The sequence below is a fragment of the Durio zibethinus genome, chromosome 12 (assembly GCF_047325235.1).
Source record: "Durio zibethinus cultivar Kanyao isolate XHJ-2024 chromosome 12, ASM4732523v1, whole genome shotgun sequence".
In the NCBI taxonomy this organism is placed as follows: domain Eukaryota; kingdom Viridiplantae; phylum Streptophyta; class Magnoliopsida; order Malvales; family Malvaceae; genus Durio; species Durio zibethinus.
The window spans coordinates 21,905,908-21,928,055 of NC_143173.1; the positions used below are offsets into that span (position 1 = coordinate 21,905,908).

General features: G+C 26.2%; 1 protein-coding gene across 1 annotated transcript; it reads left to right on the forward strand.

Annotated features, from left to right (window-relative positions):
• Positions 1-10,387: 10,387 nt before the first annotated feature.
• LOC111296600 (uricase / urate oxidase / nodulin 35) lies at positions 10,388-17,975 on the forward strand. Its single transcript, XM_022890992.2, has 8 exons — positions 10,388-10,650; positions 11,450-11,542; positions 14,485-14,560; positions 14,691-14,800; positions 16,234-16,325; positions 16,564-16,737; positions 16,945-17,038; positions 17,630-17,975. Exons 1-8 carry the CDS (start codon positions 10,444-10,446, stop codon positions 17,711-17,713), a joined length of 930 nt encoding a protein of 309 aa, XP_022746727.1. The 5' UTR covers positions 10,388-10,443; the 3' UTR covers positions 17,714-17,975.
• The last annotated feature ends 4,173 nt before the right edge of the window (positions 17,976-22,148 follow it).

The following is a 22,148-nucleotide window of genomic DNA, read 5'->3' on the forward strand; positions in this document are numbered from 1 at the left end:
TTATCTCAAGGATAAGGCAAAAGGTTAACTATCTTCACTACCATCTGGCTTTTTTACAGCTTAAGAAGATTTAATGTAAAAATTCTTAGCAAAGTTTTTTTCACTTGCCAAAACTGTCAAGTTAAGGAATGAAATCACCACATTTACATTAGTGGAAGGAGAAAATATGTACAATGCTTATGAGAGATTTAAAGAATTGTTGAGTAAGTGTCAATACCATAAATTTTTCCAATGGCTTCAAATACAAATCTTCTACAATGGTCTCACTCTACCCATGAGAACTATTTTGAATTCAGCTGTTAGATGAGCTATTATAAGCAAAACTACTAAGGAAGACCATGAGTTGATTGAAAAAATAGTTGCCAACAACTACTAATGGGAAATGAAAAGAAAGGTACATAAAAAATCTGTTGGGATTTATGAGATAAATGATATTTCTTTTATTAATTCTCTATTGGTAGCCTTAACCAAAAAAAAAAAAAATAGAAGCTTTAGGAAATTAAACCCAACCTAACCCTGTAAATGCAATCCAAAACTCTTTTGTCTCATATGAAATCTATGATAGGCCCCACTCTAGTAATAAGTGCTAATATATGGTAGAAACAGTCTAATACACTCAACATTTTAAGTTTACCTATAATCCTTATAACAATACATATAACCTAGGCTAGTGAAACCATCCCAACTTTTCTTGGAATTAACCCAACCACCAATCCATTAACCAAAACAACAACTTTCACCTTAATCCACAACCTTTTAACTTATCCCAAGAAAAAAAACTCAATTTTGAAGAAATGTTGACCCAATTGATGTAAGCCTATAATGCCAACATCCAAGGCCAAACTACATCAATAAAGAACCTTGATAATCAAGTAGGTCAACTAGCTCAAGCCATAGTCAATTAACCTGTAGAAACCTTACCCAGCAATATTGAGTCAAATACTAAAAAATAAAGTAAAAAAGCATACAATGTTATTCATTCTTTTGAAAAAAATGGGATGAATGAATCCGATAATGAAGATGACATCTCGACAAACCTATAGTGGTAAATCTCTCTAGTTTTATAAAGAAGCTTGAAGTAGACTTTATTGGGAGAAAAGACATAAAAAAGGATAAAGAGTTGTTGAGGTTTGAAAAAAAAATTTCGGAAAGCTTTAAACTTATGGCATTTTAGGCCCTTAAAAGTATTAAGCCTTATGAGAAGATGAGAGAAAACTTTGAAATTGAAAAAGATCCTAATAAGTATGAGAAAATTTTTAAGGAATACATTGAAAGATTTATAAAAAAAAAAAAGATGCTTATGAAGTAAGAAAAGCATTTTTGAAAAGCATTCAACTTGACGTTAAAGAAGAAGTTTAATAAAAGGGAGCTCAAGAAATAAAAAGGTTAAAGATGACAATAAGAATGTCTACCCATAGATAAATTTTTAATGTAGCACAATGACCCTAAGGCTTATTCTAAAAAAGCTACTCAATAAGTTAAAAGGCATTTGTAAAAGATTGCAGTCCTGAACTTCAACAATTCTTTTTCAAAAGCAAAAAGATCCAAAGACTTTCACTATCTCTTATAAAATTGATCGTTTAAATTTTGATGATGCTTTTTGTGATTTAGGGTCTAGTATCAATCTAATACCTTTGAATGTTTTTATACAGCTAGGATATAGAAAGCTAAAGCTTTTGACATGTACCTTAAAATTTGCTAATCGTTCTACCAAGAAGCCACAAAGAATGCTGAAAAATGTGCTTATTAAAGTTAGTAAGTATTTTTCATGTCTTACTTTTATTTTTGAGAGAATCATGTCATTAACAAGCAACATTCTCGCTAACCTTGCTGTGGCTCCTTAGCTTCATTTATAACTTATTTTTACTTCACTGTAATGCTCTTTTAGCTTCTATTTAGACTTTTTATTTTTCAACTTTTGCACTTGTCTTCATTTAAACTTTGTTTGTTACATTTTCATGAATGAAATTTTAATTTCTATCATATAAATTTTCAGCCAAGTTTCCTTTATTTTTCTGCTTGGTTTTAATTTGTTTTGAGCTTGATCTTTATGGGGGAAAGATAGCTTTTGATAGCTGGAAGAACTTTTGTTCATCAATGGCATCAAGTTAGCTTAACTCATGAAGGCTTAATTTTATTTTGAATTTTCAATTTTACCTAGTTTCATTTCTACCAAGATTTCTTTCTACATTTTGCCTTATGCTTTTGACTATTGTTATTGTCAATTTCTATGCTTGTGAGTTGATTTAAATTTTGTTGGGTTTATGTTTAATTCATGTTTGATAAAATAGCTTACATTTTGCATTTTTCATGCATTTTTCTTACTAGTTTTCAAACTTGTTTTTCCTTTACTTTTGGTTATGTTTTGGTGAAGTTCCACTATATTTTTTGTTCATTTGCATGTCTATTTTAAAATTCTAAGCTTAGATTTCATGCTACAAAAGTTTTTTTTTTTTTACTTTGGTAGCATTTAGCCCATTAGGTTTTCATTTTAGGCTTTTTCTTTCCTTTTGGTTTGAACACTATTTTGTTCATTTTCTGGTTAGTTTTAGGTGCTTCTTTCTTGCACCTTTTTCATTCATTTTTAAATATATTTTAAGGTAGAAAAATAATTATTATAAATTCTTTAGGTAAGGTCACAATTGCATAGCATTATAGTTTATAGGTCTTAGTTTTCATACATTCTAGTACTTCGGTTTGCACTTAATTTTCTACATTTTTTGTTCTCTTTTTGAATTTTCTACATGCATCGTTTTAGTTCATTTTCAAGTCTATTTTAGGTACTTCATTTAGATTTTACAGCACCATATAGTTTTAGATCAATTTCTTAAAATTTTAGCTCAAAAGGTTTAGATTCATAGTCATTACATGTCATGCTTTGTATTGCATTTTTTTTTTTTTGTTATTTTACAAGGTTTTGGCCATTAGTATCCTATAGCTTTTTGGTTAATTTTTTAGTCCATTTTAAGTTACTTAGGTCAGAATTAATGTTTGTATCTAATTAGGTCATATTTTCATTCGGTTAAATTATTTAGATTTCATTTTAGCTCCACTTAGGTATTTACATTTTTTTTAGTCCAAGTTAGGCATTCTTTTTGCATTCTTCCCATGCCTTTTTCATGTTTAATTTTTTTCTATGCACTTCATGCATCTTAGGCTAGGTTAGAATTTTATTTAAGTTAATTTTCAAAAATTAAAAATGCTAACTTTATTTTTTGTATTCTATTAGGTTTACTTTCGATTTAATTTGTTATTGCCAAGTTTTGTTTTCTTTCCCTATACTCTTTAATTTCAATTTTAATCTATGTTTTTAATTTTGTTTAGCTAAATTTTTGGTTTTATCGCTCTCCATTTTTAGTAGTCTACCATTTTAGAAAATTACTATTTTTAGTAACTTTTCTTTTAGGTCCTTTAATTTCCACAATTTATAGTTAATTTATCTTCAATTTATTTGGTAACTTTGTTGGGTTAAATTTAGATTAATTAGTTCAAATCAAATTCTTCATAGAGGTAGATATACTCAAAATGTGAAAATTATCTAGAATTCATGATCCTTAAAGAGATGATAATTCAGAATACTTTTAAACTTTATTACTTATGCAACTCATACACTTATGGTACTTCTGAAGAGTAGCAATAACCGCGGACTTAACCAATGTTATCCTCATTCACATCGATAAGTTCCATCCACCACCTCGGTAGTATAAGGTCGAAACAACTATCTAGTCATTTTTTTTTCTAAGCCTACACTCATTTCACAGCTCTGCTTCATCAAATACATTTTTAATTGGCCCAACTTATGATCATCAGTTTAATACCTCAGATTGCTTGAAAGGGAATAAAATGTTAAAGGGTATTTATGGGTCCGAGGGGTAAAATGGATATTTTCCATTCTTAGAAAGTCTGCAGACAGCCAAGGGCATTTTTTATTTTTCGACCAAGCTAACATGTCAAGCCAATTTAAATTCATAGGTCCATGTCAGCCCAACCACCTCTTAACCTTAAAGTTAGGCCTCTTTGGATACTAACTTGCCATGCTCTAAGTGAATGGTCAACGTCCAGCTCCACTTAAACCCACCAAGTCACCTCTAGTACTAGGATTGACCCTACCCAAAACTCCTATCCTGCAAGTATAAATAGCATAATCTATGTATCATTTATCGATATTGCTTTCTACTCTCTTGCTATCTCTTTTTTTTTCTTATTTTGACCAATCTCTAACTTAAACGTTGAAGCACAATCCATGGGACCATCCCCAGCTTTTGTTCTTAATTGCTCTCTTTCCTTTTTTCTTATAATTTCAAGATTTTACCTCTTACATTTAGCTCAACATCAAATAATTTCTATTGATCTTTGTAATGATATGGAATTGTTAGAGTAAAAATTATGTGTTCAAATAGTCTATTTTGTCATTTTTTATTTTATCTTAGTTTTATTATTTTTGGTTGTGTCTTGTAGTCAACATTCTATTTACAGAACACATGTTGCAGAAAGTGAGAGAATTTTGCAAGAAGCTTTTTCAGATGCTTTATCTTAAGAAAATTATACAAACCTTTTTGTTATTTTTGTTGATGAAATAGATGCATTCTACCCTTGTTATGATTCAAGGTATTATAAGAAGTTAGAGCTATAGCAAATAATTTTTTTAGAAAACTGCAATTCTTCACATCGTCTTTTTTTGGTAAATAAGTTTATAATAAATAAATGTGGTTAACAAAGAAGTTGAGAATTCATGGAATTTGAGATGTAACAAATTTATGATAGTTAATCTCTTCTTGGGTTATTGGGGGAAGCAAAATGTATAACTAAAGTTCTATATGCCATCTTCTTTATCTACATTACCCTATAAGTTACTATCAATAGTTCTCTTAGCTAAAAAATTCATATTTTGATAATTGCAAAAATTGAGCAAAACTATCCCACATGGTATGTATTTCAAGATAGGTGCACACTTTAGTCTAGTTTATGAACTCTTTACACTAATAAACTCCTATAAACCCTCCCAAACCTCTATACCATGATTTGTTGTGATTGCATCAATTAACAAGTCGTTTTCTTTAATTTAAGTTATAAGGCACTGTTTTATTGTATGAGTTATGGAATACTCAGCCTTGTTTATATGGAACTTAGTGTTAAGCTTCTATAGATTTTATATAATGATTCAAACATTGTTCACATTGTTTGTCTTCTTATACTTATATTGGAGCTTGGTTATAATGTATCATGCTTACTACTCTCAACCACTATCTAAGCATTTCTCTAAATGGCTTAAGGGTTTCTTGCTCTTATTTTTATTATTTACTAGTATCATTTATTTGTTATGGATTATAATGCTATCAGTTGTCAATTTAAATGCATTGGGCTTATAAGTTTTGTATGGTCAATTCCACTTTTTGAATTCCACGTATTAATAATGAATAAGTAGAATATAAAAATTTATTTCATTTGTTGATAAATGCATTTACATAGACATAACTGCTTAATGCTTATTGGATATTCTTACATAAACATGTATGTATTATATAAAGTTTAATTGTGATTTAATTTGTATTCTTTATGTAAGAATGGTTTTGGTGTTCAAAATTTTTATTTATATTAAAACTTTTGTTGCTTGCATATGATTTTGATAAGTTGGATGGTTGTTATTCAATGAAATCTATTATTTCATAATTTTAGATAGTCAATTCAACATTTTATACTGTTTATCTAGAGTATACTGTTTGTCTAGGTATACATTGTTTTTAATGTGTCACTTTGCTCCATTGCTTGGAGGGGTTTTGTCTTGAATATATTGTTTATCTAGAGCATACTGCTTGGAATTGACTATTGCCTAAGTGTTTTTCTATTTCAAGATTGCTTTGTTCCACAGCTTGGGAAGCTCGAAAATGGATACAGTCATTGATCATGCCAAGCAACAGGAATAAAAAAGTCAATTAAAATGGTTTGATTCATATATGTGGTTGTTTTCTTAGGAATGCTATTTAAGGAAGACTACCATGATTTTGCTAATACACTTGAATTCTGGCGGACTCATGATTTAATTCTGATTCTAGTTTGTAATAATTTTGTAAAATCTTACTTTATTTTTTGATAAATGAAATGAATAATTTTATTTATTATATGTTTATCCATTGTAATATATTTCAAAAGAAAATATTTTCACCCAAAAATGCTTTTTTTAAAACTAAAAAGAGCAATCTATGTCAAAATAGAATGATTTCATTTTAAAGGAATCAATCCTCCTTCACACAGAATACTTTTTGGGTTGAAAAAGGCATTATTTGTGAAAAATGATTAACATTATTTCATTTTAGAAAAGAAAAATTCACAGATGAAGTTTAGGTTATTTGTGACAAAATCTCCGTTGCTAAAAGGTTTTACTGATAGAAAATTTTCGTTGTTAATAACTTTTATCCATGGATTTTTTTGAATTAATTCAATTTAATAGATATAAAAATACTTTTAGTGACAAAATTATATAAATTATCAATAAAAAATTTCGTTAGTAAAAATATTTTAATGTAAAACTATATCGATTGCTTAAAGTTATCCTATTACTGTTAGAAATTTTCTTTTTTGAATGAATATTTTTAATGATCTCAAAATTTTTTGATGAAACCAAAAGTTTTTAGTGATGAAAATCAAACTTTTAGTTTAAAAAATTCGTTTCTAAAAGTCTAATTTTTTATTGTTATTTTATTTTATCTTTTTATGTTTTCTTAGATTTTTGTTAATTTTAAAATTTTATTCTAATGTCAACGTGAGTGTATTATTTTTAAGTAAAAGTATGAAAATATTAGAAAGGTATTATATTTATTATTTAAGTATTTTAAAAAAATAAATCTAACCTTACAAAGCATAGGCTAAAAAAGACTTATTATGTATATAAAGTTAAGGTTCTACGTAATAAATATAAATATTAATTTATCAATTAATTATTTATAAATAAATATTTAAAAATATAAAATATAAATGAGTTCTTCAAAATTTGCATATTTTTACGACAAAATTTAATTAAAATTATAGGAAAAAGAAAGGCCATACCGTAGCAAATTGTCAGATTATTTTAAATCTTTTCCTTTTCAATTTATTTTTAAAAAAATGTTCATATTCTAAAAAATATTGAATTTAAGTGAAATGATAGCAACATTAAAAATAAAAAAATTTATTATATTTTAAATTTTAACATATTTTATTTATTTGTTTACATAGCAGAGGATGACGAATTGACGATTGAGGAAACTAATAAAAAAATTTTGTTCTCTCCAGCTGTGCCCACAGTTCTAGTTTTTGACGGTTAACTGTGGGCAATAAATCTTAAAAGTCCACATAGATTTTTTTTTTCTTTAAATTTTTCTAAGGTTGGTGTTGGATTGACTGGAAGCTTCTGTTTGATTACCCATGGTTAACTTTAAAAAACTAGAAACTGTGAGCAAGTTTCCTCCTCAATCGTCATCGTTTGCAATGTCTACATTTCTATGTGAAAGTTACTCTCCTCTTAATTTTAATTTTTTTTTATTTTAATAAAAGATTTTTTTGTCAATTATTTTTTTATATATTTCTGAAAATTTTATTTGCTATAAAATAAACAAATTTGAGGTATGCCTGATAATTGAGTGTGTCAACTTGGATCAGATCAATTCAAGTTGGGATCATTTCAAATCTTAAAATATTCAGATCAATTTAGGGTATACGTTTGTGTTATTTTATATTTGAATAATTTTGTGTTTGATTTATTTTAAATTCAAGTAAGTCAGATTTAGCATTCAAATTATTTAAATACAAGTCATTCATGTTTGATTTTAAATTTAATATATTAATAATTTATTACATTTTATTTCTTACTCCATGATAATAAAAAATATAAAAATGGATAAAATATTACCTTTTAAAATATAAAAATATATAAAATTGTAAAATTTTCAATCAAAATATTTAAATAATAACAACGTCTATTACAAAAATTAAATACAAATAGCAAAAAGAAAAAGATTATTATTATGAATGACAATGAAGTTTTAAAATTCACAAGTGAGATTGGAGAGTTAATGTGTATCTATTAAGATATATTTAAAAAATAATAAATTATTTAATTATTAAATAAACATATAATCACCATCTAATTTCTCTTTGAAATTTAAAGATTCAACCATTGATTTAGAGAATAATAATAATAAATATTCAATATAAAAAAATATTTTTTAATTGTTGTGAAAAGTTTTCATATTTTACAAATCATTATTAATATATCAAATGTATTTCTTTAATATATGTAATCAAATAATTATTTACCAATCTATCTCTATTGGTTTAACTAACAAATTTTTTATTTTTTTTATTGCTATAAAATTTCTTTTTATACTTCTAAAGAGGGGTTGGTTTTGTAGCAATGAGAGCATCTTGGAATGTTAAGTTTTCAAATTTGAATTTCATTATGTGTAGATATGTTTCAATTTTATGTTAAATTTATCAAATTATAAGCTAGTTTGATGCTTCGTTGGTTTTTTTATTTGATGTAATTCATTAAATTTTTTTTCATGTCTAATACTTGAACATAATTATTATTTCTCTTATATTAATAACTTCATAAAATTTTATTTTTATATAATTGCATTCACAATTGATAAAATCAAGACTAGTTTTAAATACGAAAATTAGTGAATAAATAACACTAATATTTTAGTGAGATTAATTTATTTTAAATTTTGATTTAATGAAATCAAGATATATTTGATATATAAAATTATGATAAGTTAAGATAGGATAATATTACTATTAGTATTAAATTAAATAATATCATATTATCTTATATTTGATATATATATATAAAGATTAAAATAAAATAATTTATTTATTAATAAAAAATATCCTTTTTTAAAGTTATACAATTTAAATTATTTATATAATTTTTTAAGATTATAATAAAATATTTAAGTTCAATTTTATAAATTAAAAATAATTATTTTTATTTTAAAAATATTAAATTATTTTATATTAAAAAAATAATTAATTTTTCTTACGATCTCATCTTATTTTTTATATACAACTAAATATAATATAAAATAATTATTTTCTTATCTTATACATCAAATATATCTTTAATTTATAATTTATTTATATTAATATATATTATAAAGAAATTTTAAATTTCATCGAGATCAAATAAGCCTACTTTTATAACATGGCTACGTCCCTGTCTAATGGGGACCAGGACCATCTAGGTCTTAATTGATGAATCATTAATTTATCAAAGTAATCAGAAGTTACTAATTACTATATCTATAAGGCTATACCATTACAGTTTGTGGTCTATACATATACGTCATATGCTTATGGTATTATTATTAAAATAAAATTATTAATAAATGTAAAATAAAAAATTCAAACAGAAGATATTTAAAGCTGTAAGCCCTATCGTTTCAACTTACAACTTGCAAGTTAGAACAGAAACCTTGTATAATTAAAAATTAAAATATATTGGCTTAATTTATAAATAAAACTTTTTAATTTTTATTTATATCTTTTTACTTTTTTTTTATTGTGATAGTCTTTAATTATTTATTTATTAATTGATTACTATTTTTTGTTTTTATCTACTTTTAAAAATAATGATTTTTGTAATACCAAGTTTATAATATAATATTTAAAAGTAAATGGTATAATTAATTTTATTTAATTATTTTTTTGTGTTAAAATGATTAATTTAGAATTGATCTATTTGATTATTTTATCAAAGTAAAAAAAAGAGAAGTAAAGAGTTTTATTTGTAATATATACTAATAAACCTAAAAATTAAAATTAATAATATCATAATAACATAAATAATTTGTAATAGTAAAGAAAAAGATTTTAACAAATAATTTAAATTTATATATTAAAATAAATTAATAATTTATATTATATTTATTATCTTTGTTAAAAATTAATATTTTTTTAAATAAAATTATACTTAATTTGAATTCAAGTCATTCCAAGTTAATTTTATAAATTAATTCAAGTTCAAATCAATTACAATTTTGATAAATTTGAATTCTGATAAATTTATACTTAAGTTATTTTTAGATTTAAATTAATTTGAATTTAAATTATTTTTGAGATCGGATTGTTTTTTTTTTAATAATTAAATTAAGTTGTATTGAATTTTGATTTAAATATATTGAACGAGTTTTTTGAGTTCGAGTCTTGATAGACTAATTTGAGGTAAGAATTTCGTTGCCAATAAAAAAAAAAAAAAAACTACTATTTATGTAGAAAAGAAAAAGAACATTAAAAAAAATTATAAATTGCAAAAAGAAAGGAGATGTGGGTGAGAGTGGGAGCAGGTGCAGTGGAGATACGTGTAAGCTATTGCTTATAATATTCAAAAGTAGAGCCTTTATCTCTCTCTGCCACCAATATTTAAAAGCGTTTCCAAAATCTGAAAAACAAAGCCGAAGAAGAGCAATGGCAAAGGAGTTGGACGGATTCAAGTTCGAGCAAAGGCATGGAAAGGCTAAGGTGAGAGTAGGCAGAGTTTGGAGGAGCAAAGATGGGCGACGCCATTTCATGGTGGAATGGAAGGTTAACATCAGCTTGCTTTCCAATTGCGTTGCCGCCTATGTCCGTGACGACAACTCCGACATCGTCGCGACTGACACCATGAAAAACACTGTAAGATTCGTCACTAATACCACCACCTACGTTTTCTTTTCTCCTTTTCTTCGATTTTAAGGTTATGCCCTAGGGGTTGGTTTGTTCTGTCTGATAAAGAACATATACTACTAGACTATGGATCTAAAATGTTTATCGGGGTAAGGAAAATAAATTTGACGTTTAAAAAAAAAAAAAAAAAGAAAAAGATAAGAAGAATATGATGTTGCCGTCATATGAGATCCAAATCTAAAGTTTTTGATTTGTTTTATGATTAACAGATTCAAATCTAAAACTTAAAATTTGTTTAATGATCTAAAAAATGGGGTGATCAATCAGCTTTAATAATTTAAAAGAAAGGAATTTTCTTTGTAAAAACCTAATTTGTATTTATCGATTTTTAGGGTAAATCTTCAAACGTTTCGTATTCGTTATGGTCTTTTTATTCCAATTCTTGTTTTAGCACGTTTTACCAATCAAAGTATACGTTGCATCACATAAAAAGTTTTGGAATTTAACTTAAAGAAATTGGTAGAAATGTTAAATAGATAATTTTGGTAGAAGAAATAAAAAATTGTAGTTGTGTATCTCAATATAAAATTTAATTTTCAATTGATAATTTCTTAATGAGTGTGTTTTTTATACAAAGTATAATTTTTTAATTTCACAAACGCATATTTGTTATCAACTAACCACACTTGTGAAGTTTAAAAACTCCAATTGAATATTTATCATTTTTAAAGTCATGTTGATTGAGAAATTCTTTCTCATATAAATCTCTTCACGTCATCTAAAATTAATTGTTAAAATTAAAATACAGGTTTATGTCAAAGCAAAGGAGTGTTCAGAACCACTTTCAGCAGAGGAATTTGCGATTATACTTGGCAAGCACTTCACGTCATTTTATCCACAGGTAGTTTTTTCACATCTAAGAATTTATTTTAATCTTATGAACAAAATGGTAGGGAGCTGGATTATTCCTTCTCTTTCCTTTTCAGCATGAGGATAATGCATTCCTACATCTGGAGAAAAACAGAAAGTATAGTGTTTCTCTTCCAGATGCATTACTAAAGTTGGTACCACATTCATTTTGGTGGCTTGGTGATTTTAGTGCAGTACTCTCGGCTTAGTCTTTAGCACAGATAAGGAAACTAGAGTTGAATATCCATGGTAAAGTGAAATATGAATATAAGAGCTCAATGTTCTCCATGTATAAGAGGATTAAAATACAAGCTCAATATTTCTCTCTTACAGGATATATACCTCAACAATGTTTTGGGTAAATGTATTTGAGTTGGGATGTAAGGTCTTTTCTAGCCAGACCTTAATCGTTCGTCTAGCAACCTTGACCAGGGAAAACAAACAACAATTTTGATGCGCAAATGACAAAGAAACTATTCATGTGAACATTAAAAAAAAAAAACACTCATGTTCAACAATGTAACTTTATTATTCTTGTTTAGGTTTCATTACATAATTTTTGTTACCAAAATTTTGAAAAAGAAATCTGTTAGGGATTTTTTTTTTTTTCCATTAGTCAAAGTAATCAAGACAAGAGACTCCTGGCATATGAATTTGCTTTTGAGAAATTTGGAATAATTATGTGTTTGTGGTGTTATTTTTTTTGCTTACTGAGGTATTAAATTCAGAGTGGCCTAGAGTTTTAAGCTGAATAGCTTAAAATGATGTTAGAAATCCAATTCGAGCATTATGAGATTTTTATTAAGTCCAGGAATTCAAATAGTGGTGGAGTAGCGGTGTAGTGGCTGCTATTTCGCGATAACACCACCATCAGCCACCGTTATTAACAAAAAATGGATGAGAATTTGAATCATGACAGTAGTGGCAGGTATCGGGCAAAAAAGGGCAAATTGATAAATAGCGGCAATATTGGTCCGCTATCAATTACTACTTTGTTTTTGGTTCAAACATTCTATGTTAAAAGCCAAAAAAAAATTTCATTTGAGTTAAAATCTTCAAATAGAAAATAACCCTAGGCTGCCAAAGACTTCAATCCACAAATTCATCCCCACAAAACATGAAGCACAAGCAATTCTGTGCTTAAATTACTTTTTTTGTTGAAACTTTTGAAAGCTTGCTATGATTTTTTGTTGAATGAAATTGGAATCTGCTGGTGAAAGTTGCTTTGTGCATGAAACTGAAACTTCTGAGAGACAAGTGATGAGAGGAAAATAGAGGGACTGTGGGTGGGAATTGGAATTATGGGTTTGTAGGAATGTTGAAATCGGGATTTGGGTTTGTGGGAATTGGGATGAGAGGTAGCCTGGGGGAAAAGTGAGAGGAAAGTCGAGAATGGGTTGGAGATTGGGGGAAAGGTAGGGGAAATAAAGTGAGAGGAGTTAATGGTGAAGATGCAAGGTATAAGGGGCTCATGGATTTAGCATTTTTGTTTTTTTTGTTTAATTTAGAGAAAATTTTTTTATTTAGGGATTTTTTTAAAATTTTTGGCTAATAGAGATTTTTTATTTAGAGGAAAATTTAATTTTTTATGATTTTATATTTGAATTTTAGTAATGATTTTTTTGTTGTTAATTTTTTTAGTATTAGATTAGTTCTTTTTTTTTTTGTAATTAAATAATAATTGAAAATGTTGTTTGTTATAGAATAAATTAAAAATAATTTATGATAAAAATGTTAAATCAATTAATATGCTAAAAAATAAATTACTTAATAAATCGAGCATTTTATAATCTAATAAATTATATTTTTTAAGTTTGTAATAATGTTATATATGAATACTTGACATTTAATATGTTTTACTTTATTAATATATATTTAGTTTACTTGAAATTAATACTAAACATGAACTTTTCTTAAGTAAAGGTTTGTTACTAAGTCAAATATAAATACTATACATAATCTCAAAAAAATTATGAATAATTTTTCTAAGTAAATAAAAGATCATAAACCACTTTAAAAATCATAAAATAAGAATCTTTATAATTATAATTATAATTACTACATTTTGTATCAAGTTGTGTAAACTTAAAAGAAATTCACAATCGCAATGACCGTAATGACCACAATGATCTCTGTTATGTCCGTAACCGCCATAAACGCAATGTGACTAAAAACGTGACCGTGACCGCAACTGCTATCGTAATTTAAATCCCTAATTAAGTCTACTATTTAAGTTGTTGAAGTAAAATTCCTATCTCTATTAGCTTAGAGACTTCTTGAAATTCTTGTTGTATTGTACCAAAACAAAATAAAATAAAATAACATAAAAAGCTTTGTTGTATTCATCAAGTCCTTTTAAAATAAAATATATGCTTTTTAGTAGGAATATAATTCTGTTTATTCTCTTAAAATATGTTGGAGATGCCTAATATATCCTATAAATGAGCTGACCAATTTGTCTTTTTCTTGAGCTTCATCTGATTACTTCTTGATTCACCTTATAGAACTTCATCTTAAGGTTGAACTAAATCAGCTCTTTCATGTCACTCTTTCTATCTCTTTTCATGCAAGCTTCTACAAATTTATGTATCTTTAAAGGTCTCTTGGTGACTTCTTTTTATTAATAGACTTGATATTGAGTAAGTTTCTTGTGAATGTAAAATAAACCTATTGCACAATATTTTGGGATTTGTTGAGCATAAAAGATTTAATATGATCTCGAGCTAGCATTATCAAATAACTGGATTAGCATTAATGAGCATCTTAGTTAGCATTGCTTGACTTGTTGACAAGTTTCTTGATTCCTTTTATGACCTTTGTTTTGAAGCACATAAGCTATGTATGACACTTGGGTCATGGGTGTTCCACATTAAATTTTATGTAAAATGCTTGCCATTTGACTGATGCAGATTTTTGGTATCTGTTTTTTTGTAGGTTTTTACTGCAATAGTAAAGGTAGTGGAAAAGCCATGGGAACGTGTTTCTGTAAATGGTCAACCACACGAACATGGTAAGTTTTCCCAATTTAGGGTGAGGCTGCAATAATTCTGCTTAATATCAGATGAATTTCTTTTGGAATCAACTACCATCAATACTTCCACTTATTGTCCAATGAATTTTTATTATCTTGTTTATTGAAGGCTTTAAACTTGGATCTGATAAGCATGTAGTGGAGGCAATTGTACAGAAGTCTGGCATTTTACAGCTGACTTCCAGTATTGAAGGGCTGGCTTTGCTGAAGACAACCAAGGTAATTTTGTTGGTATTTTGTATTTCATAAAATGAAATTGGCTATATGTTTTTAAATTTCCTTTCACATGAACAGGAAAGAAAGCATTCTTTTTAAAAGTAATTACATTTCATAACATGTTCTTTTCTCCAGTGATTATAAAGTTCTTGCAATTTCTATAGTTTTCCCTTTAGCTGTCTGTTTGTGCTATACAAGCTGCTTACTGCTTCCACTTCAATGCTTTCATTATCCATCTATTAACAGGATATAACTTTGAAATGCATTTTGTAAATTTCAAGTATAACCATCATTAATGTTTGGTATTTAGCAGTATCAACTTGGACACTTCGCTTTCCTTATGGGAACAAATTTCACTGAGATTATGAAGAGAGTTTTTTTTATTATTATTCTCATATGGACCTTTTAGATATATTGCAAATTGACTTTATTGGATCCCAATTTCTTCACCTTTAGAAAGTGGACTGCTTGAACTTTTCTTGTTTTATTTCCTTAAAAGCATTCTGCAAATGTGCCCTAAAACAATAAAAAGTTATTGTAACTGAATTAGGAAATATGAACTTTTGCTCTCCTAGCCGTCCTTATCTGTTTCCCTGAAAGAAGTTGTTTTGTCATGTTAATAAATTTATTGGATCTTAATGAAATCTTCTGACTATAATGATGCTTATTACATTATTCAAACATTTTGCAAATATAATGTCTTGTCAACATGAAATAGGTTGTTTAAAATTCATTCCTGAAACAATTTCCTTATGAGTGGTAAGGAAGAAATTTGAAGTTCCATTCTAAGCTATGTTATTTTCATAAGATATTTTTCTTGTTTCCAGCCTTATCAAATGGTTATCATTTAACAACTATATAATTAGGTGAAGGCCAGTACATGTCTGCTATGTTACTATTTTTCAAACACAAATCTATCAAAAAGGCACCTCTTGAGTAGTTGTGTTGCTAATTTGATGCAAATAATGTCTCAGAAATAGCAGTTTTCCTTGTGCTTGATAAATGATAGTATTCTGGATCTTCATATCTGTTACCTCCTTTACTCATGGTATTAGATCTTGTAACCTTAATATGGTTAGTGCTAATATTGCAAAAGGGGGCAGTTTCTTGGGCTAAGCAATTACTAGTGAAAAAGTCCTTTTTTTTTTAAATGGCCGACATGAATGCACCTTGTTGAAGCAATCATTATTACTGGCTTTTTGTAACACCTTTGATGCATTTTATGGCATTGGCAGTATAATGTCCTATCAACACAATATAAGGAGAAATTTGAGGTTCTGGTCTTATTTGTTGAATCTTGTAAAATTTTCAACTTTGGTAATTGTGTGAGGATTAAGATTTAGTGCTTGGTTCAATTATACTCCTTTATTTCTATCTTTTAAGCTAACATCTTTTTGATTTATGTGCTGACTTTTGGCGTATGTGCTTGTGAACAGTCAGGATTTGAAGGGTTCATCAGGGACAAATACACAGCTCTTCCTGAGACGCGAGAAAGGATGCTAGCAACAGAGGTTACTGCATCTTGGAGGTATTATTTCTTTCTATTTGTTAATAATTTGATGCTAAGTTAAAGAAGGCATGTGGGTAGTTTGTTATTGACTATATGTAACAGTGCAAAAGCCTTTTCTTGAAGATAACTTTTATCATGCTTCAGCTTTGTTTCATTGAGTTTCACTGAGATGTTGCCTTGATTCTTAGACCTTTTGTTCTTGTTCGAGTTTAGAGGGTGCTAATTTCACTAAAATAAATGCGGCTTCTGGATGCAGGTACTCATATGAATCTGTCTCTAGCATCCCTCAAAATCCACTTTACTTCAATGACCGACACTTGAATGTGAGACAAGTTTTGGCTGATACTTTCTTTGGTCCTCCTGAAGGGGGGGTATATAGTGCATCCGTTCAAAGCACTCTTTTTCAGATGGCAAAGGCTGTACTTAGCAGGTTCTCTCTCTCTCTCTCTCTCTCTCTCGTGTGCATGCTCGAGTGTACATACTTGTTTACTCACATACATTGTCATATGTACAACAGTGCATGCACGTACAAGCTGTTAGAACTCTTTAGTTTTAGACACTGAATAGCATCATTGTTTTGGTTTTTACATACAACTGTTGGGAGAATTGATTTCATCCTGGTTTTATTGATTTTTAGGTTCACTGACATATCATCAGTTAAATTAAAAATGCCAAATATCCATTTCCTACCAGTTAATTTATCAAGCGAAGATAACGGCAACATCGTAAAGGTACGACTCTTTGCTATTTGATATCTGCTAGAAAGTAGCTACTGGAATGCAAGTAAACTGATCATTTGAAAGGGCTGGGGAAGGAGTGGGGATGGGGTGGGGTAGAACTCAAATAGAATATTAGGAATTGATAAAAGTTATGGATTGAAGAGGTCTTGAGATAATTATATTGGACAATCAAGCAGATGAAAAATTTTGAGTTCAAATGTTGTTGAAGATTTTTCTCATGTTTATAGCTCTTGTTCTGTCGCCCGCTCTACTACTTGTCCACTTACTGCTTCTTCAGTAACCAGTGTCCTTTCTTTTAACTTTTGGACTTTGTATTTTCTTCGAATACTCCAGAAATTTATCCTTTTTCACCCTTTTCCTTAAGTGTTTTTGTTTCTAGTGCTTCTGATAGTTTGAGTCTCATTTAAAGAATGATTTCTATGGAAAGTAAGGGAAACAGAATGCATTTTTTGGGTGCTTTTGTTGAAACTTACATAGAAGATGATGCTAATAAAATGTTTGACATGTTATGTAATATATGGATCTACCCTGGAAAAACTGAACCATTCTTAGTGGCATTTTATGATGTAACGATTTCTGCAGTTCAATGATGATGTTTATCATCCGACTGACGAACCTCATGGATCGATCGAAGCTAGCTTGAGCCGTTTCTGGTCAAAGATGTAGTTGCTATGGTCGAAGTATGGTGAAGAGTGTGCTTCCTGCTTGTTAATACTATAATAATCAGCGGGATAGTCTCTTTTCTTTAATGTTAAATAAGTAACATTCTTGCAACATGTTCATGTTAAATAGTTAAAAGATGCAAAAATGTTGCAGTGCGTGTCGTTGGGTTAATAAAGTTCAGTTGTAAGCATGAACTACTACTTTTCTTTTTGCTGAAATTGGAAGTTCCATTAATAAGTATAGATACGAATGATTGTCCACCAAACATCCATTAAGGTTGTGTTTGGCAGAAAGGAATTTAGTTTATGTTTGGTAAAAAATTTCTAACAATAACAAAATACCTTTAGATTCTTGGAATTTAACCCTCAATCTCTAAAACTCGTCAGTTAGGAATCCAAATTCCTAAACACAAACAAAATCATTTAGAAAATTTCTGATAAAAAGCACCAAATGAAATTAGTAATTTTCAATCACAAAAATCCTAGCCAGGGAGATTTGAAAGCATGTTATTCTGCCTTAAAATAAGGGAATTGGATGGTGTAATGTTTGTTTGTTTTTTTAGTTGAAATATAATTTAAGAGAAAAAAAAAAAGATGAACACCTGCTACAAAAGAGCATGTTGCAATAATAGCTTCCTAATCTAGCATTCTAATTATGACGTATTAGACTATTATCAGAGCTACAAAACATTAATGGCGTCGTCCGAACTCGGACAACAGGCTTTCAGTGCGCTAGACTGAAGTGATAATCAGCTATAGCATCGAAACCATTAATTAGACTACCACCGACACCGTTGACTAGACTAAATTTTTTATAAGATTAAATATAAAAATGGCTAATAAATATATATTTATCCTTTTTACTTAAAAAATAAATTTTTTAGTTTTATATTGTAATTTTCATTTCATCTATTTTGACATATAAAACTAATATTGTTAAATAATTTGTTGATGTACTATAAACATTTAATAAAATGTTAATATGTATAAAAAAATTCAATTAATGTTACATCATTAATTTTCATGTCAATGTTAAAAAATTTTAAAAATTTTTTAAAAAATCTAAAATATATTAAAAATTATAAAAAAAAATAAAAAAAATATTTTTTAAAATTAAAAAAATTATGAAAACTTAAAAATCTTAAAATTTTAATAAAAACAAAAAAATTCTAAAATTTTCAAAAAATAAAAATTTTATAAAAAATAGAAATATTTTAAAATTAAAAAATAACAAAATTTTTATTTTTTGAAAAAATCTAAAAATTTTTAAAAAATATAAAAATATTTTAAAAATATGACAATTTTTTATTTTTTCGAATCTTACAATTTTTATTTTTATTTTTATATTTTATGAACTGTTTTTGTATTTTTTATTCAAATTTTAAGTTTTTTATTTTTTATTGTCAAAATTTTTAATTTTTTTAATTTTTAAAATATTTCATATTTTAAAGTTTTTAATTTTTAAAATTTTTAAGGATATTTTTATAAATTTTTAGATTTTTTATAAAAATTTTAAAATTTTTATTTTCTATTTTTTACGTTTTTGTGAATCTTTTTGTCAATTTAAAGAAAATTTTAGATTTATTAATATATTCATTTTTTCAAGCAAAGTGACAAACCACAATTCAAGCAAACTCGATTTGATAATGAAAATCAATGATATAAATTCTTTAAATCCAAATTCAAATTAATCTAAAGTCTAATTCAAACGTCCTAAAAAATCAACTTAAAATTATTCAAAGTTAAATAGATTTGATATTAAAATTTAATAATTTAAACTAAAAATAATTTAAATTTGATGACTCAACTCAAAGATTCAAAGTGTCAAACTTAAAAATTTTAAATCCAAAATAATATAAACTTGTAATTACTCAAATCTCAAACGATTAAAATTTTCTTTCATCTAAAATAACCCAATCTAAATCCGATCAAATCCATCCAATTGTTTCCTCTAGCTAGTGGAAATAGTATTTGAGTCATTGTTTTATTATTATTATTTTTTTGGAGTCCCCAAAAATTCCATTAGACTAAGCTCCAACATACCTTCAACAACAATAGATATGACAGCTAAATTTGAATTGAATGTAAATTTTTGTATCCTGTAACCTAATTTTGAATGTTACAAACAAGAAGTCAAAAAAAAAAAAAAAAGAGAGAAATTTATAATTTGGATAGATTGTATACACTTACTTTTATAAGAATGAGATGAGAAAATCCTATATATATATATATATATATAAATTATCAAGATTTTTATTTGGTTTTAAAAAAAAGTTTTTGCTTCATTCATTATATATATAACTAATCCTTCACTAACATCTCTATACCAAAATTTAAAATGTCAATGTTAGCACAGTATATATGGGCATATAATTTAAAAAGTTTTGTAAGTAAAACTAAATCAAATTCAATTCTATCCCAATACCAAGTAGCAATGAATATATTGATTTCTTTTTATTTCTTTTTTTTTTTCATGGACTAAATTCACTAAAATTAATTAGCTTTTCTAATGGGTCTAACTTAAATGGATATTTGAGTGAAAATAAATCATTAACATTTTAATTAAAGCTAAAATAATTAAAAAAAACCCTAAACTTTATTACTCAGATAAGCCTATAAATATTTTTTTATACTAAAAAAATTTTATTTTTGATTGTCTAATATTTATATGCATTCTTAACTTTTGATTTTCTTCTCTTCAAATTGTTTAAAACCATTATTTATTAAAATTTATTGAAAACATTTAGTTTTTTAACATTTATATTTTTTATTTTTAATTTTCTTATGATTTATTGTTTTTTATTTCCTTTTTTTTTTTTAATGATGAGATGATTGTATAAATGTGTTTCATATTTCTATTACATTTTCTTTTCTCAATCATAAGATTTGTTTTTTATTTTGTTTGTATTTTTTTAATAATTTTTTATAATTTTTAAATCATGATCTATGATTTTTTTTTTACATTTTAATTTTTGTTAGACAATTGGTGTATTTTTTTAGTGTTTAAATTATTATTATTATTATTATTTTTTATTATGATAATGATTTTTTCACTTTAAGTTTGCCTTATAGCCATTTGGAATATATCATGATCACTAACTTTTGAAAGTAATAATTGGATGATCAAATTTTATATTTGTAGATTGTGAGATATTTATAATTATAAAATCAAACAAAACGTTAAACATAAATTATATTGATTGATAAAAAGTACATAAATAAATTTGTTTTTGTAATAGTTTTATTATTATTTTTATGTTTGATTTAGTTTATCGTTTTTTTATTTCATAGAGATTAAAACATAAATTTTATAAGAAGTCAAAAAAATAAATTAAAATTTTTAATCATTTTCACCTTTAATGAATATAAAATCTTTATGAATTAGAAAAATGATAAAATAAAAATGAAAATATCACAAAAACAAATTTATTTATGTACCTTTTTATCACCTAATATTATTTCTATGCTAATATTTGTTTTGTCTTATAATTATAAATATTTCATAATCTACAAACATAAAATTTGATCATTCAATTATCTCTTTCAAAAGTTAATTTGGCAATCATGATATATTCAAATGGCTAAAAGGCAAACTTAAAGTGGAAAAATATGATCATGATAAAAAAATAAAAAATAAAAATAAAAATGCAAACACTAAAAAAATACACCTATCATCTAACAAAACATAAAATGCCAAATAAAAAATCACAAATTATGATTAAAAATAAAAAGTTATAAAAAATACAAACACAACAAATAACAAACCTTATGATTTAAAAAAAAAAAAGTGATACAAATACGAAATACACTTGTATAACCATCTCATTGTTAAAAAAGGAAATGAAAAAACCATAAGTTATAATAAAATTAAAAATAAAAGCTATAAACATTAGAAAACCAAATGTTTTAATAAATTTTAATAAATAATGGTTCAAAGAACATAAATAGAAGAGAATCAAAAGTAAAAAATACATATAAACGTTAGACAACCAAAAATCTATTGTATTTTATGTAATAAAATTAGGAGATCTAAGTTTAGAATTTTTGTATAAAAACTTGATATTTATTGCAAAATATTTTAGTTTGGACAAAACTTACATGAAAATTTTTAGGTGAAGTTAATGAATTTTTTTAAAAAATAATTCAATTAAAATTTTAATAAAAAACTAAAGTAATAAATTAATAGAGTTCAATATGAAAAATAATAATATGTAAAAAAAAATTATTAAAAAAAATTATTTTTAATTTAAATTTGATTGATACTTATTTAATGATAAAAATTTTATCAATATTTTTATTTTAAAAATATTTTTTAAACCAAACGAGTAAATTTAAATATAAAATACTTTAAAATAAAAAAAAAATCTTGAATATCGTACTTTTTAAAAATTAACACTTTTTTTCGAAATATAAATTATCCTAACCAAATATCAATAAAT

What these genes read in the sequence shown, in the direction of transcription:
- LOC111296600 (XM_022890992.2), top strand. Translation starts at nt 10,444, where the DNA reads ATGGCAAAGGAGTTGGACGGATTCAAGTTCGAGCAAAGGCATGGAAAG. An exon ending in TGGTCAACCACACGAACATG is followed by an intron (nt 14,561 to 14,690) that starts GTAAGTTTTCCC and finishes TGTTTATTGAAG; the next exon opens with GCTTTAAACTTGGATCTGAT. An exon ending in GCAAAGGCTGTACTTAGCAG is followed by an intron (nt 16,738 to 16,944) that starts GTTCTCTCTCTC and finishes ATTGATTTTTAG; the next exon opens with GTTCACTGACATATCATCAG.